Genomic DNA, 25,939 nt, shown 5'->3' with positions numbered 1-25,939 from the left:
ATATCTTCATACCTGGTACTATTTGTCCATCTATTGTCTAAATCTATCTATATATCTGTTCATCCACTAACTTAGATTATTCTATTGAAGCTCACATGGATGTTCTCTGAACAAAATATGTACATGTATGTAAACACTGATCAGATTTAGATACAGAGGATTCCGCTTATTTGAATAAGTCATTTTTCAGAAGAAAATATGTGTATGCAAATAACCGGAGTATTTGAATAGGCGGAGATGACATTTTGCAACTTCGTTTGACCTCACACATATGTATGTGAACAGGCAAATAGGCATATATATCGTTTCGTTTACTTGATAAATACGTCAATTATTTACACTTAAAACGCAAACAAACAACAAGTAATTATTTTTGAAGTTGTAAATCGATTTTAATAACAAAAAATATTCCAATATTAGATTCTTGTTTACGTTAGATCGACATGTGAATATTTGAGAAACAGCTAAACGATCGATATCAAATGCAATAACTAAGTAGGATTGAATTTGTGTCAACAATTCTGAACCTAAATAGGTCTAATAAAGAAATTTACGTACATTTGCCTGGCAAAATGAACTTAGGATCGTGATTAAACTTCAAAGTGCCGATCAACTAGTAGTTTTGTTTTTACACATGTGTATGAATTCGAAAATGGCGGCAGGTGATGAAGCCATGCGTTCACTGGACCTAAATGTGTTTTGAGAACTCTCTCTGTATTGTTGATCTATACGGCGAATAGCTTGATAACATTTCAGAAATTAATGCATATTCAAGTAGCAATGAAACAACGTAGCAAGTATCTTTTGTATCCTACATACTGTACGAAACTTGCGGTAGTCATTGCACGCCGACTTTGCATGCTTTTATGTCTCGTTCAACGAGACACTTGATTCGCACATGTCTGTCGTAGTCAACAAGACTCTGGTTGAACGAGACTACTCATGAATGGCGATTGTTGTAAGGAAGCATGGTTTCTCCAACCGATCACGAACTAAGGTACGTTACGTTAATAAATAAACATATTTGAAAGTTCAAATGCTTTAATTAGATGTTTGAGTCAGTGATTATACTAAAGTTGTGATCAACCGCTGCTGACGTAAATCGTAACGGCGTCGAATACCTTTGCAGATTCATGCATAAAATAACAAGCCATACGATAACGTTAATCTGTCACCATGATGATTTCTAGTATAAGCGATGTGTCTTGAAACATATATCGGCGAATTTCGCTAAAAAAATATTGCAAAATTGAAAATATTTAAGGATTAACTTGAATAGATATTTTATGTTATGGAGATATAACACAAAAATCTGAGTGTACTCTAAATAAACCGCGAAGCGGTTTATGATGAGAGTACACTCAGATTTTTGTGTTATATCTCCATAACATAAAAAATCTATTCAAATTAATCCTTATAATTCAATTTACTAAAGATAATCTCTTCAACATTTAAAATTCATTTTGGGACTCTTTTGTCTATGAAATTATTACGCCGTCATCTCAGCCAATCAGAAGCGACGTTACAAACGGCGACGCCATTTTTTCTTTTATGGGCTGATAAAGTAAATTTTTAAGCCAATGGAAATGCTCGTAACAAGCAACATTGAATTATTCGATTTTATTTTTAGAATTTCCCAAATATTTTATTCAAATAACCGGATGTCATGTAAAAGTCTATGCAAATACACGGAGTTAAAAAACAAAGATAAAGAAGGAGAAAATCGGGACCGCAGAATTTTATGCAAATAACCGAAATATTCAAATAACCGTTATTCAATTATGTGGAGTCCTCTGTAGTCCTTTTTTTCTTTTTTGCACTCAAAATTGAGACGCCAGTCCTGTCTAAATCTGTGATGTAAGTGAGTTTGATTTCATGGTCAATGTTATGGTCATTTGGCTAAAGTGTCTATATAAATTTAGAATATTTTTTAGGTCATCTGACCCAAAGGGTCAGGATGACCTATTGTCATCATGCACCGTCAGTCGTCGTGCGCCGTCCGCCGTCCGCCGTTCGTGAACTTTTCATTCAAACGACTTCTTCTCAATAACCGGAAGGCCCAGGGTACTCATATTTGGCCTGTAGGTTGCTGGGATGAAGGGCTACTAAGTTTGTTCAAATGAATGACCTTGACCTTCATTCAAGGTCACAGGGGTCAAATAGGCTAAAATCTTTAAACGACTTATTCTCAAAAACCAGAAGGCCCAGGGTACTGATATTGGGCCTGTATGATGCTGGGATGAAGGGCTACCAAGTTTGTTCAAATGAATGACCTTGACCTTCATTCAAGGTTAAAGGGGTCAAAAAAGCTAAAATCTCTAAACGACTTCTTCTCAAGAACCAGAAGGCCTAGGGTACTGATATTGGGCCTGTAGGATGCTGGGATGAAGGGCTACCAAGTTTGTTCAAATGAATGACCTTGATTTTCATTCAAGGTCATAGGGGTCAAATAGGCTAAAATCTTTAAACGACTATGTTGTATTGTACTAATAGTCAGATGACCGTTAAGGCCCATGGGCCTCTTGTTAGATGAATAGCTTGTGAGGACATATTGAAGTCATAAGTCAAGGTCATTTGAATTACATTTTCCTTTAAACAAAATTTCCTCAAAACCATACAACTATGAGGTCTAAACAGATATACTCATATCTCTATATGATCAATAAATAAGAGGCTTACAGCCCTGTCTGTGAGCTTATAACATGCTGAGATGAATGCCTGCGAACAGGTTCAAATGAATAAACTTTACCTTAACTAAAGGTCACATGAATCAAATAGCCAAATACATGTACTTTTAACTGACTTCTTGTCATTAGTTCAGATGACCTTATACATTATTAGAACTGTAGTATTAAATTTAATACAAAGTATAGGGCTTCAAAGTATCTCCAAATAATTTAATCAATTGCATTGACCTGTATTCAAAGTCACAGGGTTCAAATAAGCTATTTGTAACAACTTCCTGCCAATATTACAGCTAAGAGTACTGATATTTAACCAGTGTTATGTTTGTATTTTAAGTGATCGAGTCCAAATTTGTCCTGGTAGCAAGTGAATGAACTTTGAGGAAGCTGTTCTATGCTTTATCTTAATTAATAAAATACCAAATAGTTTTGAAATTAGGACCATTACATGTCTTTTTCATGATTTCGAATAACACCTCCTTCAGTACTTTCAGTACTTTGATTTTACTCAATTATTTCAGGGGCCTGTACGTTTTCAATTGGGAGAAATTTACAGAGTTTTTCTTTATTTGGGAAAATACTTACATAAAATTGTGAAAATATAGCAAAATTTCTCAGGGGGAAGGGGCCTTAATTTATTCGGCCCCAAATATACCCCCAAAAAATCACTGGCCTGCGTCCATAAATTATCTTATTAAAAAATCTTATTAAATAATTCATGCAAGATGGTCCATTATTCATTTTAATGTAGCTACGTATATTAGAACTTGATCAGTTCACACATTTAGTACACTATCTGAAAGGATGTTGTATTCTTCTTGTTTGTATTTCTTTTGTTAGCCCAACAATTTAATACATTTGTTCCATGGCGGCCTGACAAACAAAATTAAAGAGTTTCAATTTGAGATCACACATAGAATACTCTACACTGAAGACAGATTGCAGAAAATGAACAGATCAAATGGAGCTTGTCATTTATGTGATGGTAATAGGGAAACATTATCCCACCTATTTTATAACTGTCCACACACAACTCAATTAGTTGAGAAAGTTAGTACTCAGATTTTAGAAAAATAACCAAATCTGGAACCTGCTACAGAAAAAGATATACTCTTAGGATCTATTACCATAACCAAACAACAAATTACATAAAAAATACAATACTCTTGTCCATGAAGTACATAATATGGTTGATAAAGAACCAGAAAAAAATACCATAACAAAGCAACTGGACTCAACTCTGTTTTTATACAATTAAAGAATTTATTACTTACACATATCAATCTCTTTGTCAAAACTAGCTACAACAAAGACAACGAAAAAGAGATGGAAATAATTAGATTGAAAGAGATAGTGAAAGCAAGTGGTGTATAGTGGAGTATAGTTATATGTTGTATGATATCGTAGATATGTATATATGTATGTACATGATTTGTAATTTAATGTATTGTAATGCAACCTAACACATGTTTGTATAATATATTTCGAAGGAACAGGTTTGTAATAAATTACTTATATTTTAGGACAAATATTTCCCACTTACAGTCAGCATTTAACATGTCTAACGTAACTTAAGAATGATAAAATATAATTTAAGTTCTCGTATGCAAACAAAATCATGAAAACAAGACAATACTACCTCTTTATTACTGTTGACATATCCCAACCAGAAACGTGTCAGGTTGTATAAACTTATGTAAAAAGTTAGGTAGGAGAAATCTGGAATATTCAGTGTCATATATGTATGCTACTTTTTAAAGTGTACATGGAACGGAAAATTATATTTTGATATGTTATTCTCTTTGATCTCCTGACAAGAATGTTGAAAACCGCATCAAAATCGGGCGTTTCAGTACCGAGATACTGCCCTCCAAAGTACTCAATTTTTAGCTCACCTGGCCCGAAGGGCCGGTGAGCTTATGTCATGGCGCGGCGTCCGTCGTCCGTCCGTCCGTCCGTCCGTCCGTCGTCCGTCCGTCCGTCCGTCAACATTTCCTTTAAATCGCTACTAGTCATAGAGTTCTGCATGGATTGTAACCAAATTTGGCCACAAACATCCTTGGGGGAGGGGGAACAGAACTTGTATAAATTTTGGCTCTGTCCCCCCCGGGGCAGGAGGGGCGGGGCCCAATAGGGGAAATAGAGGTAAATCCTATAAATCGCTACTTGTCCTAGAGTTCTGCATGGATTGTAACCAAATTTGACCACAAACATCCTTGGGGGAGGGGAAACAGAACTTGTATAAATTTTGGCTCTGGTCCCCCAGGGGCAGGAGGGGCGGGGCCCAATAGGGGAAATAGAGGTAAATCCTTTAAATCGCTACTAGTCATAGAGTTCTGAATGGAATGTAACCAAATTTGGCCACAAACATCCTTGGGGGAAGGGGAACAGAACTTGTATAAATTTTGGCTCTGGTCCCCCGGGGGCAGGAGGGGCGGGGCCCAATAGGGGAAATAGAGGTAAATCCTTTAAATCGCTACTAGTCATAGAGTTCTACATGGATTTTAACCAAATTTGGCCACAAACATCCTTGGGGGAAGGGGAACAGAACTTGTATAAATTTTGGCTCTGGCCCCCCGGGGGCTGGAGGGGTGGGGCCCAATAGGGGAAATAGAGGTAAATCCTTTAAATCGCTACTAGTCATAGAGCTAGTGGAATGTAACCAAATTTGGCCAGAAATATCCTTGGGAGAATAAGAACTGAGTTTGTATAAATTTTGGCACTGGTCCCTGGGGGCAGGAGGGGCGGGGTCCAATAGGGGAATTATAGGTAAATCCTATAAATCGCTACTTGTCCTAGAGTTCTGCACGTATTGTAACCAAATTTGGCCACAAACATCCTTGGGGGAAGGGGAACAGAACTTTTATAAATTTTGGCTTTGGCCCCTGGGGGCAGGACGGGTGGGGCCCAATAGGGGAAATAGAGGTAAATCCTATAAATTGCTACTTGTCCTAGAGTTTTACTTGGATTGTGACCAAATTTGGCCATAAATATCCTTGGGGAAGGAGAACAGAACTTTGGCTCTGACCCCCTTGGGGCAGGAGGGGTGGGGCCCAATAGGGGACTTAGAAGTTGATATTAAAATTCCTTCAGAAAAGAAACAATGAACCTGTATTCAGAACATTACTTGGCATTACAAACCAGGTGAGCGATACAGGCCCTCTGGGACTCTTGTTTTCCATAACCATGGAAACATTGCTGAAAATATCATATTTTTGTACCAGGTTCGTTTCAGGAGCATAACTCTAAAACCAGAAGAGATATTTCCACGAAACTTCATAGACACATTGGTCTTATGGTCTAGTAGTGCCTCTTGCTATTTTAAGGTTTTCACTTTTTGTACTTTTTTCTGTAACCATGGAAACATTGCTGAAAATGGCAGATTTTTGTGTAAGAATCGTTTCCGGAGCACAACTCTAAAACCAGCAGAGATATTTCCATGTAACTTCATAGACACATTGTTCTTATGGTCTAGTAGTGCCTTTTGCTATTTTTAGGTTTTCATTTTTTGCACTTTTGTCGTAACCATGGAAACATTGCTGAAAATATCATATTTTTGTACCAGGTTCGTTTCCGCAGCATAACTGGAAAACCGGTTGAGATATATGAACGGAACTCCATAGGCACATTAGTCTTATGGTCTAGTAGTGCCTTTTGCTATTTTAAGGTTTTCACTTTTTGTACTTTTTTCTGTAACCATGGAAACATTGCTGAAAATGACAGATTTTTGTGTAAGAATCTTTCTGGAGCACAACTCTAAAACCAGCAGAGATATTTCCATGAAACTTCATAGACACATTGTTCTTATGGTCTAGTAGTGCCTTAAATTTTGCTATTTTTAGGTTTTCACTTTTTGTGGTTTTTTTCTGTAACCATAGAAACATTGCTGAAAATATCATATTTTTGTAGCAGGTTCATTTCCGGAGCATAACTCTAAAACCAGCACAGATATTTCCACGAAACTTCATAGACACATTCTTTTTATGGTCTAGTAGTACCTTTTGCTATTTTTAGGTTTTCATTTTTTGCACTTTTTCTGTTACCATGGAAACATTGCTGAAAATATCATGGTAAATGATATAGGTTACTTTGCAAAACTCCACCCATCTTTGTGTATATAGTCTAATATAAATGTCAAGGCTGTATACCTGATTCAACAATTGCAGCCCCACTCTACTTGAATTATACTCCATCTTTCTTTAGCTCAACTTTCTTTTTCCTGTTTTTTTTTCATATACATAAGTCTCCACAATCAAACTTACTTCAGCTTTGATATCTCCATTGGCGGGGGATCTGAATGACTATGTCCTTGTTGGTATTACATATCGATCGATATTGACCAAAATTCACAGTGAATTGGATATCCGAAATCTAGCAACGATCAGAAATTATTTGCATTGCTCTTTCTCTATATGTCAAATATATACATGATTGTTTCTGAAGTATATGATACACTTGTTCTGTTTGAACTGTATATTTTACTGTAAACCAAGAAACAAATATCACCACATTATGCAACAGTTACATGATGGTCCATCGCTAACTTACCTGTGAACTGACACCTGATGTGAGCTAATCAACAGAGCGTGACAGGTCACTAAACACCTTTATTACGTAATCTGGTTAGCCCACAGCTCATTAGTCTCGGTTGACCACGCGTTTTAGTTACTGCAGTATACAGGTGTTGTAACGGATCACTGGAGACTTTTGTTCTTTTCCATTTTTGTTTTATTTTCGATTCAACATCTATAAATCCAGTTCACAATAAGTTCACAATCTCTAAATATCTCTTGTACTCAAAGGTTTCTCTCTCTTCTGTTTTGTATCTCTTGGCTCCAATTCTCTGTTCTTACTCTCCGCTCTTCCTGCTCTTCTTGCTCTTACTCTTCTACTCTTACTGCTCTTACTGACTCTTCTGTTCTTACTGACTTGCCACACCTAAATTTACATATATATAAGTTCCTGGTGACCCTCAGAGAAGTCACCCCCTAAGGCTACCTACTAAAACCCAGGCTGACCCCAGAATCCACAACACTGTGTTTCTTATTAAACTTTAAACCTTATTCCTGACAAAACCAATAATGATATTTAAAATCTATAAACTATCATCCCTAGAACACATTCTCTAGATTATAATCATATCAATTTAGATTTACTTTAAACACATCATATTTACTTCATTTACACTTTAATTACTTTTACATACCTCAAATGACTTATAAACTAATACAGTGCTCAAGCTACCACATTGTTTAAGATAATAAAAACATCTTCATAAACTGCATAACTTACTCTTTCAGCTGATATCTATCTTATTCTCTAAATAGTTATTACTAATTAGAAATAGTACATTTAATCTACTAAACAAAAACAACTATTCATAGAGGTAGAGTGTCAAGCCTTATCTTGACCCAGTGGGATGTCTGACCTAGCTGACCATCATGATGCTGGCACAGTATGACACTTCCCTTCACAACCCAAATCACAAGCACTTACATAATATACCTGGCTAACAGGATTTACACTACTACACAGGTAATGCAGCACGACATTGGCTATTTGGTAGTATTCTAATTTTGATACCTCATATCTGCTGTTTGGATTAGAAATAGACATTTTCAGTCTCATTTTTTCCCGTTTGACCCGTGCATGATTTATTTTACAACTAAAGAATGAGCTTGAGCGAAATATTAACAAGTCTTTGGATGTACTGTATTATTTGGTCAGGGGTCCCGAATCGGGGTCAATGGCTTCGGACTTCAGGTGTGTTCTAAAGACAAGTCGCATTATCTCTAATACTGTAATCGCTATGAAACTTGTACTTTCTCCATTCTAAATTTTATCTAATGACGCATTTATCAAGCCTTATATACCAAACCATTCCGTGTACTGTATTTGATTAGGGTACATAAAGATATGAAAGTATTCATATATAAGTGTATTTATGTATTCATATATATTAGTAACACAGATCATAATATAAATATTCTTTATATCGTATTAAATTGCAACTAAAGTTAATTGGAAGATAGTTGTTTTCCTTCTATTTTTTTTTTACCATAAGGAGTTGTCTCCCCTGTTATTATTTTTTTTCTTGTATAAAAGAATACGGTTGTAGTCACATTAAGTAAGTTAGTTGTGTGGCTATTTATTATGATTGTTTATATTAAAAGGATGTGGATGTATGGTTTGTAATAAAGAGAGAGAGAGATGTAGCTTGTTTAAAATAAAATTATAAAATATGGAAATTGTGTGAAAGTCCTTCTACGAAAGGAACATATATTGTATAAAATATATTTAAAAAAAAACCCCAAAAAAACCCAACATAATCTACTGTAAACACAAGACAAATTTGTGTTAAAAATATCTTGCAATCAATTTCATATATGATACAATATGAATGACATTTTTATAGCATACACAATAAAAAACACTGTACTGTTAATTGTACATGTATTGCTACATTTGTGGGGTTAAGCTGCCACGACCTTCACCTTCTCAACACAACAGTAACAGTGATGTCTGTCAAACAATTGTAGATTTGTTTACAGTGTCTGAACATACATTCACTATATATGAATCACTCCAGATTTGAACGCCATAAATCATAGTCATGCAGCACTTGCATCCACTGAAGTGTAGAACAAATATTTGTGAAAAACTGTTCTGATAACTGAATGACAGTAATAGTCTGGTGGATTTTCCAACAATTAATCAGGCATTTATAATGAAATTTAGTACCATTTACAGGTGGAACAAATATATCTTGAGTAGTATTCAATGTTAGAGACATTGTTACATATCTTATAAGAACACCATTGCGTAACAATAAATATATCAGACAATATGTGTACTTATTGATGGAACACTGGAACATTCTAAAGTGGAATGACAATTACAGTACATGTACATACTAAAATGTGAAATCAAAAAGGAACATAGAAAAACACAGAAACTTGAGATAAAGTTCAATATTTTCTTTATTTTTTTCTTTAGCTTGACAATCGATCTTTACATAGAATACTTTTTAATTTTTTATGTGTTTGCTGATTAGTTCTGCTGGTAACAAAAGTAATACTAAAACTGTTCGTTCTTCATCTGTTGGTCTAGCTGCCTTACACTACAATAGGCCACAAATTGTCTTAAATTCCCACAGAACACTTCAAATTACTAAGCAATATCATCATATCACTGTTTAATTTCCATATTGTTTCCAACCAAAGAGTTAAGCTTCGGCGTAGCCCACTTAGCTTTTTGGGAAGCTAAAACTTGTTATATATAGGTGCACTGTACATGTATAGATTTGCTGATGATTTTATTTTCAATGCAGGGAATCAAGAACCCTTGTGTTGATACCACATGATACAAAAGACTTATTAGTAGGGATACCTCCAAAACCCTGACCAAGTCATCACTTGATCTGTTTTCCATCATGTCCCCATTTCAAACATTGTATTCACTTCTATTGTCCTACCTAGCTTGGCTTCTTTCATTATTCTGGCATGTGGTCTCATTTTGCATTTTAAATGCTTTCTGTTTTAACTACATTGGCGAAATTTATATTTGTTTTCCTTTTAAAGTTTTATAAGAGATTTTTTTTAATCGCCATCTTTGTTTGCACTCCTTCTATTGATATTCAAGAATATCCTCTGAAATAAAAGTACACTCACGTGTTAGTCTAATTAGTAGTGATGAGTCGGTTAATTCAGACTAAAAATTCAACACACTAGTTCACATTAAATATTTTGTGTTACAGAAATGCTGAAGGCCAATGTAACAGACAAAGTTGATTTACTGCCACCCTCCGCCTTCGGCTCAGCAGCTGGAAATAATGGATGGAAAGAACTGGCTGAGGCTACCAAAGAGGTCCTTCAACTGAAACTGGAGAACCAAAAACTCAAGTAAGTACACTGTACAACAATGTGAGGCTACCAAAGAGGTCCTTCAACTCAAACTGGAGAACCAAAAACTCAAGTAAGTACACTGTACAACAATGTGAGGCTACCAAAGAGGTCCTTCAACTCAAACTGGAGAACCAAAAACTCATGTAAGTACACTGTACAACAAAGTGAGGCTACCAAAGAGGTCCTTCAACTCAAACTGGAGAACCAAAAACTCAAGTAAGTACGCTGTACAACAATGTGAGGCTACCAAAGAGGTCCTTCAACTCAAACTGGAGAACCAAAAACTCATGTAAGTACGCTGTACAACAAAGTGAGGCTACCAAAGAGGTCCTTCAACTTAACTGAAGAACCAAAAACTCAAGTAAGTACACTGTACAACAATGTGAGGCTACCAAAGAGGTCCTTCAACTCAAACTAAAGAACCAAAAACTCAAGTAAGTATGCTGTACAACAAAGTGAGGCTACCAAAGAGGTCCTTCAACTCAAACTAAAGAACCAAAAACTCAAGTAAGTACACTGTACAACAATGTGAGGCTACCAAAGAGGTCCTTCAACTCAAACTGGAGAACCAAAAACTCAAGTAAGTACGCTGTACAACAAAGTGAGGCTACCAAAGAGGTCCTTCAGGTCAGTAAGTACGCTGTACAACAACTCAAACCTGGAGAACCAAAAACTCAAAAGTACGCTGTACAACAAGTGAGGCTACCAAAGAGGTCCTTCACTCAAACTGGAGAACCAAAAACTCAGTAAGTACGCTGTACAACAAAGTGAGGCTACCAAAGAGGTCCTTCAACTCAAACTGGAGAACCAAAAACTCAAGTAAGTACACTGTACAACAATGTGAGGCTACCAAAGAGGTCCTTCAACTCAAACTGGAGAACCAAAAACTCAAGTAAGTACGCTGTACAACAACAAAGTGAGGCTACCAAAGAGGTCCTTCAACTCAAACTGGAGAACCAAAAACTCAAGTAAGTAACGCTGTACAACAATGTGAGGCTACCAAAGAGGTCCTTCAACTCAAACTGGAGAACCAAAAACTCAAGTAAGTACACTGTACAACAAAGTGAGGCTACCAAAGAGGTCCTTCAACTCAAACTAAAGAACCAAAAACTCAAGTAAGTACACTGTACAACAATGTGAGGCTACCAAAGAGGTCCTTCAACTCAAACTAAAGAACCAAAAACTCATGTAAGTACGCTGTACAACAAAGTGAGGCTACCAAAGAGGTCCTTCAACTCAAACTGGAGAACCAAAAACTCAAGTAAGTACGCTGTACAACAATGTGAGGCTACCAAAGAGGTCCTTCAACTCAAACTGGAGAACCAAAAACTCAAGTAAGTACGCTGTACAACAAAGTGAGGCTATCAAAGAGGTCCTTCAACTGAAACTGAAGAACCAAAAACTCAAGTAAGTACGCTGTACAACAAAGTGAGGCTATCAAAGAGGTCCTTCAACTGAAACTGGAGAACCAAAAACTCAAGTAAGTACACTGTACAACAATGTGAGGCTACCAAAGAGGTCCTTCAACTGAAACTGGAGAACCAAAAACTCGAAGTAAGTACACTGTACAACAAAGTGAGGCTACCAAAGAGGTCCTTCAACTCAAACTAAAGAACCAAAAACTCAAGTAAGTACACTGTACAACAATGTGAGGCTACCGAAGAGGTCCTTCAACTCAAACTAAAGAACCAAAAACTCAAGTAAGTACGCTGTACAACAATGTGAGGCTACCAAAGAGGTCCTTCAACTCAAACTGGAGAACCAAAAACTCAAGTAAGTACGCTGTACAACAAAGTGAGGCTACCAAAGAGGTCCTTCAACTCAAACTGGAGAACCAAAAACTCAAGTAGTTACAACTCACTCTCAAACTGGAGAACCAAAAACTCAAGTAAGTACACTGTACAACAATGTGAGGCTACCAAAGAGGTCCTTCAACTCAAACTGGAGAACCAAAAACTCAAGTAAGTACGCTGTACAACAAAGTGAGGCTACCAAAGAGGTCCTTCAACTCAAACTGGAGAACCAAAAACTCAAGTAAGTACGCTGTACAACAAAGTGAGGCTACCAAAGAGGTCCTTCAACTCAAACTGGAGAACCAAAAACTCAAGTAAGTACGCTGTACAACAAAGTGAGGCTACCAAAGAGGTCCTTCAACTCAAACTGGAGAACCAAAAACTCAAGTAAGTACGCTGTACAACAAAGTGAGGCTACCAAAGAGGTCCTTCAACTCAAACTGGAGAACCAAAAACTCAAGTAAGTACGCTGTACAACAAAGTGAGGCTACCAAAGAGGTCCTTCAACTCAAACTGGAGAACCAAAAACTCAAGTAAGTACGCTGTACAACAAAGTGAGGCTACCAAAGAGGTCCTTCAACTCAAACTGGAGAACCAAAAACTCAAGTAAGTACGCTGTACAACAATGTGAGGCTACCAAAGAGGTCCTTCAACTCAAACTGGAGAACCAAAAACTCAAGTAAGTAGACAAAAGGACAAGCTCAACAAGACAAACAGGTCGCTGTACAACAAAGTGAGGCTACCAAAGAGGTCCTTCAACTCAAACTGGAGAACCAAAAACTCAAGTAAGTACGCTGTACAACAAAGTGAGGCTACCAAAGAGGTCCTTCAACTCAAACTGGAGAACCAAAAACTCAAGTAAGTACGCTGTACAACAAAGTGAGGCTACCAAAGAGGTCCTTCAACTCAAACTGGAGAACCAAAAACTCAAGTAAGTACACTGTACAACAATGTGAGGCTACCAAAGAGGTCCTTCAACTTAAACTGGAGAACCAAAAACTCAAGTACGTACGCTGTACAACAATGTGAGGCTACCAAAGAGGTCCTTCAACTCAAACTGGAGAACCAAAAACTCAAGTAAGTACACTGTACAACAATGTGAGGCTACCAAAGAGGTCCTTCAACTTAAACTGGAGAACCAAAAACTCAAGTAAGTACACTGTACAACAATGTGAGGCTACCAAAGAGGTCCTTCAACTCAAACTAAAGAACCAAAAACTCAAGTAAGTACGCTGTACAACAATGTGAGGCTACCAAAGAGGTCCCTATAACCTATAAACCTATCATACAAACATTATATGTCTTTACTAGGTTTTTAATTTCATTTTTATGCGTGGTATATAATAATCTGGGTAACTCTTTTTGACTTGTGAGTCTGTTAAACAGGTCGGACTTGAACTTGATGTTTGGCAGGAAGTAGATGCAAGTTCTTATATAGTCCGACAATGAATGTTATAAATTGCTGAAGCAACTTTGAAAAATCAAACTCATTAAGACATTAATTGAGAAAAATTTCATCCTAAAGATGTTCCCAATTGGAAAAATTTGATATCAATGGATTCTTTACAAAATATGACTTTGAATATTAATCAGTGCCTTTTTTGCTGATGAAAATATCACTACGTCTTATTTACATATTTTCAGCAAATACACATTACCTTATTCTCGTCGTATTTCTATCGGCTAAAAGTATATATAATTGTAGTAGAAACAGGTCACACGAATTGTGGTTGTTGGATATGGAATTGATTTTTTAAAAGTTATAAAAGACACTCGCTAAAGCTTGTGTCTTTTCTAACTTTTAAAAATAACTCACTCGTGTGGAATAAATTCCAAATCCAACAATCACTAATTGTGTAACTTCTATTTGACTCTCTATATGAGTTTTGTTTTTTATATTTCTAGCAAAACAGAATTAAACATTCATGGTTTCAGATCATTTTGTTTAAGCATTGGTGTTGCTATTTTTTGAATTTCATCAGATTAGGAAAGAAATTTTGTTTTTAAACTGTGTAAGTCTGTGTATTTTTCGACTATTTAATAAAATAAGATAGTTTAAACATTGAGGTCAAGGTCACTTGGAACAATTCAATGTCAAGATCACTCAAATTAATTATCATATTGCACCTTGTTTTATATGTTTAATATCAACCTGTTTCCATAACCACCTGAAAACAGGTCAATAACTGTTTTGTTAAATGGAATTTATATTATATTCAGTCCTTCATATAGACTTTCTGCTACTCTTTATACTATATGGATATTTATAGCCTATAGTTGAAAAATTGTTCAACAAAGCCTGTTATATAATATAAAGGTTATCGTAAATAAAGATGTCATTGATAAATAACGCTAATGATGGTAAACAAATTGATAAACTATGGTTAAAAAGAGGAGACAAAAATATTTTTTGTTGAGGATTAAATTGTTAGGATACATTGATAAATAATATAACAATTAGTTGATGACAAACCTGCAGTGTTATTGACACAGATTTCCAATACTACTCATTATATATTGTATCTTTAAGGTAGAAACTAATAACTATGTAAAAGTTCTTATATTCATGTATACACATGTAACACCTTTACATTATTAGCTCACCTGGTCCGAAGGACCGAGGTGAGCTAATGGGATACCGCAGCGTCCGACTTCCATCCGGCGTCCGGCATTTCCATATAAACGACTTCTTCTCTGAAACCAAGCATGGGATAGCACCCATAATGCAATGGTAACATCCTTATAGGGTGGGGATTTAAAATTGTACAAATGATGGGGCTGACCCCCAGGGGGCCTGAGGGGCGGGGTCAAATGGGGTCAATTTGGCTATTTCCATAAAAACGACTTCTTCTCTGAAACTAAGCAAGAGATAGCACTCATAATGCAATGGTAGTATGGGTTTAGGGTGGGAATTCAAAATTGTATAAATGATGGGGCTGACCCCCGGGGGGCCTGAGGGGCGGGGTCAAAAGGGGTCAATTTGGCTATTTCCATATAAACGACTTCTTCTCTGAAACCAAGCATGGGATAGCACCCATAATGCAATATTATATATATATGGTAGCATCCTTATAGGGTGGGGATTCCAAATTGTGCAAATGATGGGGCTGACCTCCCGGGGGCCTGAGGGGCGGGGTCAAAAGGGGCCAATTTGGCTATTTCCATATAAAAGACTTCTTCTCTGAAACTAAGCATGGTATAGCACCCATAATGCAATGGTAGCATCCTTATAGGGTGGGGATTCAAAATTGTACAAATGATGGGGCTGACCTCCCGGGGGCCTGAGGGGCGGGGTCAAAAGGGGCCAATTTGGCTATTTCCATATAAAAGACTTCTTCTCTGAAACTAAGTATGGTATAGCACCCATAATGCAATGGTAGCATCCTTATAGGGCGGGGATTCCAAATTGTGCAAATGATGGGGCTGACCTCCTGGGGGCCTGAGGGGTGGGGTCAAAAGGGGCCAATTTGGCTATTTCCATTTAAACGACTTCTTCTCTGAAACTAAGCATGGTATAGCACCCATAATACAATGGTAGCATCCTTATAGTGTGGGGATTAAAAATTGTGCAAATGAAAGGGCTGACCCCCCGGTGGCTTGAGGGGCGGGGTCAAAAGGGGTCAATTTGGCTATTTCCATATAAATGACTTCTCTGCAACTAAGCATGGTATAGCACCCATAATGCAATGGTAGCATCCTCATAGGGTGGGGATTCCAAATTGTGCAAATGATAGGGCTGAACCCCGGGGGTCTGAGGGGCAGGGTCAAAAGTGGTCAATTTCCATATAAATGACTTTTTCTCTGCAACTTAACATGGGATTACGCTCATAATGCAATGGTTACATCCTTATAGGGATTGGATTCAAAATTTTGCAAATGATTGGGCTGACCCTCCCGGGGGCCGAAGGGTGGGGTCAAAAGGGGTTAATTTAGCTATTTCCATATAAACGACTTCTTCTCTGCAACTAAGAATGGAAGAGCACTTACAATTAGTGGTGTGCGGTATTATTGGTATACCGATATATCCAGGTTCATTTTGAAAACGATACGTATCGCGGTACGATTTAGTCGTATCGGTTCACTCGGAATCATTCGGGGATTTTCCGTATATTTCAGTGAAAATTTCGTTTTTGACGGGAAATATTTTTAAAATGAGAATTTGTATAAAAATTAAAACTAAAATATATATTTTAACAACATTTCAGACAAATGTACAGGTTAAGATGGATATTTGGGATGTAATCATACGTAGATTATGATTGATCTTGTGCTTAGTAACGTTTCAAAATGGCGGCCTTCACAGGCACGAATGATAACCGCGTAAAAAATCCGAAACAAAGGCGGTTGTATGGCAGCATTTTGGCCTTACAGTACGTAAAGGGGAAAGAAATAATGAGGAAAGCATCGCTGGATGTCGATTGTGTACGACAATCGTTAAATGTGGCGGAACAAGGAACCTGACGACTCACTTGCGTCGCCATCACCCAGCTACTGAGTCCCGTCCAGTAGTAACGTTAAGTGTTTGCAAAACTTCGAGCGGAAGTAACACAGACATTATCTCGCATTTTATAGATAAAAACAAGAATAAAAGTGATATATTGACAAAACATTTATTTCATACTCTTTTTAGGTGATTGACAGAAAAAAAACATGCAATTCTTATTATACAAAAATAATACCAAAATATCATGATATGTATCATAATACACTTATGATGTATCGTGATATATCGCGATACAAAATTTTTCGCGATACCCATCCCTACTTACAATGCAATGGTAGCATCCTTATAGGGTTGGGATTTGGAATTGTACAAATGATAGGGCTGACACCCTGGGCCTTAGACGGCAATAGATGCGAGGTCAAAAAGGTCAATTAGGCTACTACATGTACTTTCATATAAATTACTTTGTCTCTGAACCTATGTATTTGATAGCATATTTGTATGGTATTAATAGCATCATTGTATGGTTGTGATTCAAAATTAAACTTTGGGAGTCAATTTTGCTTATTTTTCTAAATGTCAGAGTCTTGTGGTAATTACTAACAAAAAACCAGGTGAGCGATACAGGCCCTCTGGGCCTCTTGTATAAATGATATATTAGCAGAAGATTGTATGCCATGTTGAAATTTTGGACATCCTGATGAGTTTATATCTATAAAAACAATTTAATTTACATTGAAATGAAATAACCTACATGCATATCTCCATGTAACTTATGATATAAATACCTGTTATTTAAGAACCAATCTAAAACACATACATATACATTACCTAATTTCTACTTTAATATTAAGTGTATAAGAAACTGATTAACCTGTAAGCTATGATTAGTATAACATACCTGTAGTCTGTGTATCACCTGTGTTACCTGTCCTTCTGTGTTAGACACCCCGGAGCTGTCACCTGACTAATGTCCTACTTCTCACCACTAACGTTACACTAAAACAGCTAGTGTTTGTAATAATGGTGGTTCACACTAAAACAGCTAGTGTTTGTAATACTGGTGGTTCACATTAAAACAGCTAGTGTTTGTAATACTGGTGGTTCACACTAAAACAGCTAGTGTTTGTAATACTGGTGGTTCACACTAAAACAGCTAGTGTTTGTAATACTGGTGGTTCACACTAAAACAGCTAGTGTTTGTAATACTGGTGGTTCACACTAAAACAGCTAGTGTTTGTAATACTGGTGGTTCACATTAAAACAGCTAGTGTTTGTAATACTGGTGGTTCACACTAAAACAGCTAGTGTTTGTAATACTGGTGGTTCACACTAAAACAGCTAGTGTTTGTAATACTGGTGGTTCACACTAAAACAGCTAGTGTTTGTAATACTGGTGGTTCACACTAAAACAGCTAGTGTTTGTAATACTGGTGGTTCACATTAAAACAGCTAGTGTTTGTAATACTGGTGGTTCACACTAAAACAGCTAGTGTTTGTAATACTGGTGGTTCACACTAAAACAGCTAGTGTTTGTAATACTGGTGGTTCACACTAAAACAGCTAGTGTTTGTAATACTGGTGGTTCACATTAAAACAGCTAGTGTTTGTAATACTGGTGGTTCACACTAAAACAGCTAGTGTTTGTAATACTGGTGGTTCACACTAAAACAGCTAGTGTTTGTAATACTGGTGGTTCACATTAAAACAGCTAGTGTTTGTAATACTGGTGGTTCACACTAAAACAGCTAGTGTTTGTAATACTGGTGGTTCACTAAAACAGCTAGTGTTTGTAATACTGGTGGTTCACACTAAAACAGCTAGTGTTTGTAATACTGGTGGTTCACACTAAAACAGCTAGTGTTTGTAATACTGGTGGTTCACACTAAAACAGCTAGTGTTTGTAATACTGGTGGTTCACATTAAAACAGCTAGTGTTTGTAATACTGGTGGTTCACATTAAAACAGCTAGTGTTTGTAATACTGGTGGTTCACACTAAAACAGCTAGTGTTTGTAATACTGGTGGTTCACACTAAAACAGCTAGTGTTTGTAATACTGGTGGTTCACACTAAAACAGCTAGTGTTTGTAATACTGGTGGTTCACACTAAAACAGCTAGTGTTTGTAATACTGGTGGTTCACACTAAAACAGCTAGTGTTTGTAATACTGGTGGTTCACACTAAAACAGCTAGTGTTTGTAATACTGGTGGTTCACACTAAAACAGCTAGTGTTTGTAATACTGGTGGTTCACACTAAAACAGCTAGTGTTTGTAATACTGGTGGTTCACACTAAAACAGCTAGTGTTTGTAATACTGGTGGTTCACACTAAAACAGCTAGTGTTTGTAATACTGGTGGTTCACACTAAAACAGCTAGTGTTTGTAATACTGGTGTTCACACTGTGTTGTAATACTGGTGGTTCACACTAAAACAGCTAGTGTTTGTAATACTGGTGGTTCGCTATTGGGATGCTTCAGTCACAATAATGACATTTCAAGCTCTCCTGTATAGTTATAGTTAAGAAACAACCGTTGATGAAAAAACTGCATAAAGAAGACACCCAACCTTCTTGGATATGAAACAAATATAAGATAAAAAGTCAAGTGTGCACAGATTTCAAGAAGATGCACGAGGTAAATTTTATAGAATAAAGGCCTTAATCATGAGCCCAGTTATAATTCAAATGGTCTCTGCTTATGCGTGCGGTACGTGTATCTGCTTTGTGTTTTATAGATAAATGTTGTAGCATTTTAGGTTGAGTGATGATTTATGTACCAAACACACATATTTGTATATATGTACATGGCCTGTGGGATGTATGAAAACTCATGAAACAGTGTGAATACATGACATTGTTGCACTGCTTGATTGTTAATCACAGTAAAACCTGTCTTAGTGACCACCTCTTTACAAAGACCCCCTGCTTATTAAGACCACTTTTTGAGGTTCTAAGTGACTATTTATAGCATAATGTGACCTGTGTATAAAGACTACATTTTCCTTGTGGATGGTTCTTATAGATAGCTTAGTAAAAGAAAATATATCATTTAAAGGAAAAAAATATTATGAATAAAACTATTAAACTTTAAAAAAAATCCTTTGTCAGAATGGAATGTACTCTTCCCTGAAAACTATACTGGCTGTATAGGATTCTGTTGGTCAGCTGTCAGTCTTATCAACAGTGAGTCAGGCCTTTAAGGTTATCAATATCAACAGTGAGTCAGGCCTTTAAGGTTATCAATATCAACAGTGAGTCAGGCCTTTAGGGTTATCAATATCAACAGTGAGTCAGTCAGTGAGTCAGGCCTTTAGGGTTATCAATATCAACAGTGAGTCAGGCCTTTAAGGTTATCAATATCAACAGTGAGTCAGGCCTTTAAGGTTATCAATATCAACAGTGAGTCAGGCCTTTAAGGTTATCAATATCAACAGTGAGTCAGGCCTTTAAGGTTATCAATATCAACAGTGAGTCAGGCCTTTAAGGTTATCAATATCAACAGTGAGTCAGGCCTTTAAGGTTATCAATATCAACAGTGAGTCAGGCCTTTAGGGTTATCAATATCAACAGTGAGTCAGGCCTTTAAGGTTATCAATATCAACAGTGAGTCAGGCCTTTAAGGTTATCAATATCAACAGTGAGTCAGGCCTTTAAGGGTTATCAATATCAACAGTGAGTCAGGCCTTTAAGGTTATCAATATCAACAGTGAGTCAGGCCTTTAAGGATATCAATATCAACAGTGAGTCAGGCCTTTAAGGTTATCAATATCAACAGTGAGTCAGGCCTTTAAGGTTATCAATATCAACAGTGAGTCAGGCCTTTAGGGTTATCAATATCAACAGTGAGTCAGGCCTTTAAGGTTATCAATATCAACAGTGAGTCAGGCCTTTAAGGTTATCAATATCAACAGTGAGTCAGGCCTTTAAGGTTATCAATATCAACAGTGAGTCAGGCCTTTAGGGTTATCAATATCAACAGTGAGTCAGGCCTTTAAGGTTATCAATATCAACAGTGAGTCAGGCCTTTAGGGTTATCAATATCAACAGTGAGTCAGGCCTTTAGGGTTATCAATATCAACAGTGAGTCAGGCCTTTAAGGTTATCAATATCAACAGTGAGTCAGGCCTTTAAGGTTATCAATATCAACAGTGAGTCAGGCCTTTAGGGTTATCAATATCAACAGTGAGTCAGGCCTTTAAGGTTATCAATATCATCAACAGTGAGGTCAGTCAGGCCTTTAGGGTTATCAATATCAACAGTGAGTCAGGCCTTTAAGGTTATCAATATCAACAGTGAGTCAGGCCTTTAGGGTTATCAATATCAACAGTGAGTCAGGCCTTTAAGGTTATCAATATCAACAGTGAGTCAGGCCTTTAAGGTTATCAATATCAACAGTGAGTCAGGCCTTTAGGGTTATCAATATCAACAGTGAGTCAGGCCTTTAAGGTTATCAATATCAACAGTGAGTCAGGCCTTTAAGGTTATCAATATCAACAGTGAGTCAGGCCTTTAGGGTTATCAATATCAACAGTGAGTCAGGCCTTTAGGGTTATCAATATCAACAGTGAGTCAGGCCTTTAAGGTTATCAATATCAACAACAGTGAGTCAGGCCTTTAAGGTTATCAATATCAACAGTGAGTCAGGCCTTTAGGGTTATCAATATCAACAGTGAGTCAGGCCTTTAGGTGAGTCAGGCCTTTAAGGTTATCAATATCAACAGTGAGTCAGGCCTTTAAGGTTATCAATATCAACAGTGAGTCAGGCCTTTAAGGTTATCAATATCAACAGTGAGTCAGGCCTTTAGGGTTATCAATATCAACAGTGAGTCAGGCCTTTAGGGTTATCAATATCAACAGTGAGTCAGGCCTTTAGGGTTATCAATATCAACAGTGAGTCAGGCCTTTAAGGTTATATCAATATCAACAGTGAGTCAGGCCTTTAGGGTTATCAATATCAACAGTGAGTCAGGCCTTTAGGGTTATCAATATCAACAGTGAGTCAGGCCTTTAAGGTTATCAATATCAACAGTGAGTCAGGCCTTTAGGGTTATCAATATCAACAGTGAGTCAGGCCTTTAGGGTTATCAATATCAACAGTGAGTCAGGCCTTTAGGGTTATCAATATCAACAGTGAGTCAGGCCTTTAGGGTTATCAATATCAACAGTGAGTCAGGCCTTTAGGGTTATCAATATCAACAGTGAGTCAGGCCTTTAAGGTTATCAATATCAACAGTGAGTCAGGCCTTTAGGGTTATCAATATCAACAGTGAGTCAGGCCTTTAAGGTTATCAATATCAACAGTGAGTCAGGCCTTTAGGGTTATCAATATCAACAGTGAGTCAGGCCTTTAAGGTTATCAATATCAACAGTGAGTCGGGCCTTTAGGGTTATCAATATCAACAGTGAGTCAGGCCTTTAGGGTTATCAATATCAACAGTGAGTCAGGCCTTTAAGGTTATCAATATCAACAGTGAGTCAGGCCTTTAGGGTTATCAATATCAACAGTGAGTCAGGCCTTTAAGGTTATCAATATCAACAGTGAGTCAGGCCTTTAAGGTTATCAATATCAACAGTGAGTCAGGCCTTTAGGGTTATCAATATCAACAGTGAGTCAGGCCTTTAAGGTTATCAATATCAACAGTGAGTCAGGCCTTTAAGGTTATCAATATCAACAGTGAGTCAGGCCTTTAAGGTTATCAATATCAACAGTGAGTCAGGCCTTTAAGGTTATCAATATCAACAGTGAGTCAGGCCTTTAGGGTTATCAATATCAACAGTGAGTCAGGCCTTTAAGGTTATCAATATCAACAGTGAGTCAGGCCTTTAAGGTTATCAATATCAACAGTGAGTCAGGCCTTTAAGGTTATCAATATCAACAGTGAGTCAGGCCTTTAAGGTTATCAATATCAACAGTGAGTCAGGCCTTTAGGGTTATCAATATCAACAGTGAGTCAGGCCTTTAAGGTTATCAATATCAACAGTGAGTCAGGCCTTTAGGTTATCAATATCAACAGTGAGTCAGGCCTTTAGGGTTATCAATATCAACAGTGAGTCAGGCCTTTAGGTTATCAATATCAACAGTGAGTCAGGCCTTTAAGGTTATCAATATCAACAGTGAGTCAGGCCTTTAGGGTTATCAATATCAACAGTGAGTCAGGCCTTTAGGGTTATCAATATCAACAGTGAGTCAGGCCTTTAGGTTATCAATATCAACAGTGAGTCAGGCCTTTAGGGTTATCAATATCAACAGTGAGTCAGGCCTTTAGGGTTATCAATATCAACAGTGAGTCAGGCCTTTAGGGTTATCAATATCAACAGTGAGTCAGGCCTTTAGGGTTATCAATATCAACAGTGAGTCAGGCCTTTAGGGTTATCAATATCAACAGTGAGTCAGGCCTTTAGGGTTATCAATATCAACAGTGAGTCAGGCCTTTAAGGTTATCAATATCAACAGTGAGTCAGGCCTTTAAGGTTATCAATATCAACAGTGAGTCAGGCCTTTAGGGTTATCAATATCAACAGTGAGTCAGGCCTTTAAGGTTATCAATATCAACAGTGAGTCAGGCCTTTAAGGTTATCAATATCAACAGTGAGTCAGGCCTTTAGGGTTATCAATATCAACAGTGAGTCAGGCCTTTAGGGTTATCAATATCAACAGTGAGTCAGGCCTTTAAGGTTATCAATATCAACAGTGAGTCAGGCCTTTAGGGTTATCAGGCTAATATCAACAGTGAGTCAGGCCTTTAGGGTTATCAATATCAACAGTGAGTCAGGCCTTTAGGGTTATCAATATCAACAGTGAGTCAGGCCTTTAAGGTTATCAATATCAACAGTGAGTCAGGCCTTTAGGGTTATCAATATCAACAGTGAGTCAGGCCTTTAAGGTTATCAATATCAACAGTGAGTCAGGCCTTTAAGGTTATCAATATCAACAGTGAGTCAGGCCTTTAGGGTTATCAATATCAACAGTGAGTCAGGCCTTTAAGGTTATCAATATCAACAGTGAGTCAGGCCTTTAGGGTTATCAATATCAACAGTGAGTCAGGCCTTTAGGGTTATCAATATCAACAGTGAGTCAGGCCTTTAGGTTATCAATATCAACAGTGAGTCAGGCCTTTAGGGTTATCAATATCAACAGTGAGTCAGGCCTTTAAGGTTATCAATATCAACAGTGAGTCAGGCCTTTAAGGTTATCAATATCAACAGTGAGTCAGGCCTTTAGGGTTATCAATATCAACAGTGAGTCAGGCCTTTAGGGTTATCAATATCAACAGTGAGTCAGGCCTTTAAGGATATCAATATCAACAGTGAGTCAGGCCTTTAGGGTTATCAATATCAACAGTGAGTCAGGCCTTTAAGGTTATCAATATCAACAGTGAGTCAGGCCTTTAAGGTTATCAATATCAACAGTGAGTCAGGCCTTTAAGGTTATCAATATCAACAGTGAGTCAGGCCTTTAAGGTTATCAATATCAACAGTGAGTCAGGCCTTTAAGGTTATCAATATCAACAGTGAGTCAGGCCTTTAAGGTTATCAATATCAACAGTGAGTCAGGCCTTTAAGGTTATCAATATCAACAGTGAGTCAGGCCTTTAAGGTTATCAATATCAACAGTGAGTCAGGCCTTTAGGGTTATCAATATCAACAGTGAGTCAGGCCTTTAGGGTTATCAATATCAACAGTGAGTCAGGCCTTTAAGGTTATCAATATCAACAGTGAGTCAGGCCTTTAAGGTTATCAATATCAACAGTGAGTCAGGCCTTTAAGGTTATCAATATCAACAGTGAGTCAGGCCTTTAAGGTTATCAATATCAACAGTGAGTCAGGCCTTTAAGGTTATCAATATCAACAGTGAGTCAGGCCTTTAGGGTTATCAATATCAACAGTGAGTCAGGCCTTTAAGGTTATCAATATCAACAGTGAGTCAGGCCTTTAAGGTTATCAATATCAACAGTGAGTCAGGCCTTTAGGGTTATCAATATCAACAGTGAGTCAGGCCTTTAAGGTTATCAATATCAACAGTGAGTCAGGCCTTTAAGGATATCAATATCAACAGTGAGTCAGGCCTTTAGGGTTATCAATATCAACAGTGAGTCAGGCCTTTAAGGTTATCAATATCAACAGTGAGTCAGGCCTTTAAGGTTATCAATATCAACAGTGAGTCAGGCCTTTAAGGTTATCAATATCAACAGTGAGTCAGGCCTTTAAGGTTATCAATATCAACAGTGAGTCAGGCCTTTAGGGTTATCAATATCAACAGTGAGTCAGGCCTTTAGGTTATCAATATCAACAGTGAGTCAGGCCTTCAATTATCAATATCAACAGTGAGTCAGGCCTTTAAGGTTATCAATATCAACAGTGAGTCAGGCCTTTAGGGTTATCAATATCAACAGTGAGTCAGGCCTTTAAGGTTATCAATATCAACAGTGAGTCAGGCCTTTAGGTTATCAATATCAACAGTGAGTCAGGCCTTTAAGGTTATCAATATCAACAGTGAATCAGGCCTTTAGGGTTATCAATATCAACAGTGAGTCAGGCCTTTAAGGTTATCAATATCAACAGTGAGTCAGGCCTTTAAGGTTATCAATATCAACAGTGAGTCAGGCCTTTAAGGTTATCAATATCAACAGTGAGTCAGGCCTTTAGGGTTATCAATATCAACAGTGAGTCAGGCCTTTAGGGTTATCAATATCAACAGTGAGTCAGGCCTTTAAGGTTATCAATATCAACAGTGAGTCAGGCCTTTAAGGTTATATATCAATATTAACAATCAACAGTGAGTCAGGCCTTTAGGGTTATCAATATCAACAGTGAGTCAGGCCTTTAGGGTTATCAATATCAACAGTGAGTCAGGCCTTTAGGGTTATCAATATCAACAGTGAGTCAGGCCTTTAGGGTTATCAATATCAACAGTGAGTCAGGCCTTTAAGGATAGGGCTCAAGGCTCTGTCTTACAAATTTCACTATCCATCATTAGCTCATTAACAAGTATGTCATGTGCTTCATCAGTCTCATGATCCTTATCTTTTCCCTTTAAACACCTTATTCTGAAACAGTAGCCCATCATGCAGAGACCTGAAAACTGAAGCATGCTAATTGCTAGGATGAAGAAC

The 25,939-nt window shown here is 37.3% G+C and overlaps 1 protein-coding gene across 1 annotated transcript in view; it reads left to right on the top strand.

The window, feature by feature from the left end:
- Positions 1-25,939, top strand: part of LOC138307207 (coiled-coil alpha-helical rod protein 1-like) — an 81,468-nt gene that overhangs the window by 6,314 nt on the left and 49,215 nt on the right. Inside the window, 1 exon segment of the mRNA XM_069247845.1 lies at positions 10,441-10,585. Within this exon segment, the coding sequence (XP_069103946.1) occupies positions 10,441-10,585 (145 nt within the window).

This window comes from Argopecten irradians, chromosome 1 (assembly GCF_041381155.1).
Source record: "Argopecten irradians isolate NY chromosome 1, Ai_NY, whole genome shotgun sequence".
NCBI classification, from domain to species: Eukaryota; Metazoa; Mollusca; class Bivalvia; order Pectinida; family Pectinidae; genus Argopecten; species Argopecten irradians.
Note: the sequence above shows the minus strand (reverse complement) of the source record. Positions and strands in the feature narration are given on the sequence as shown.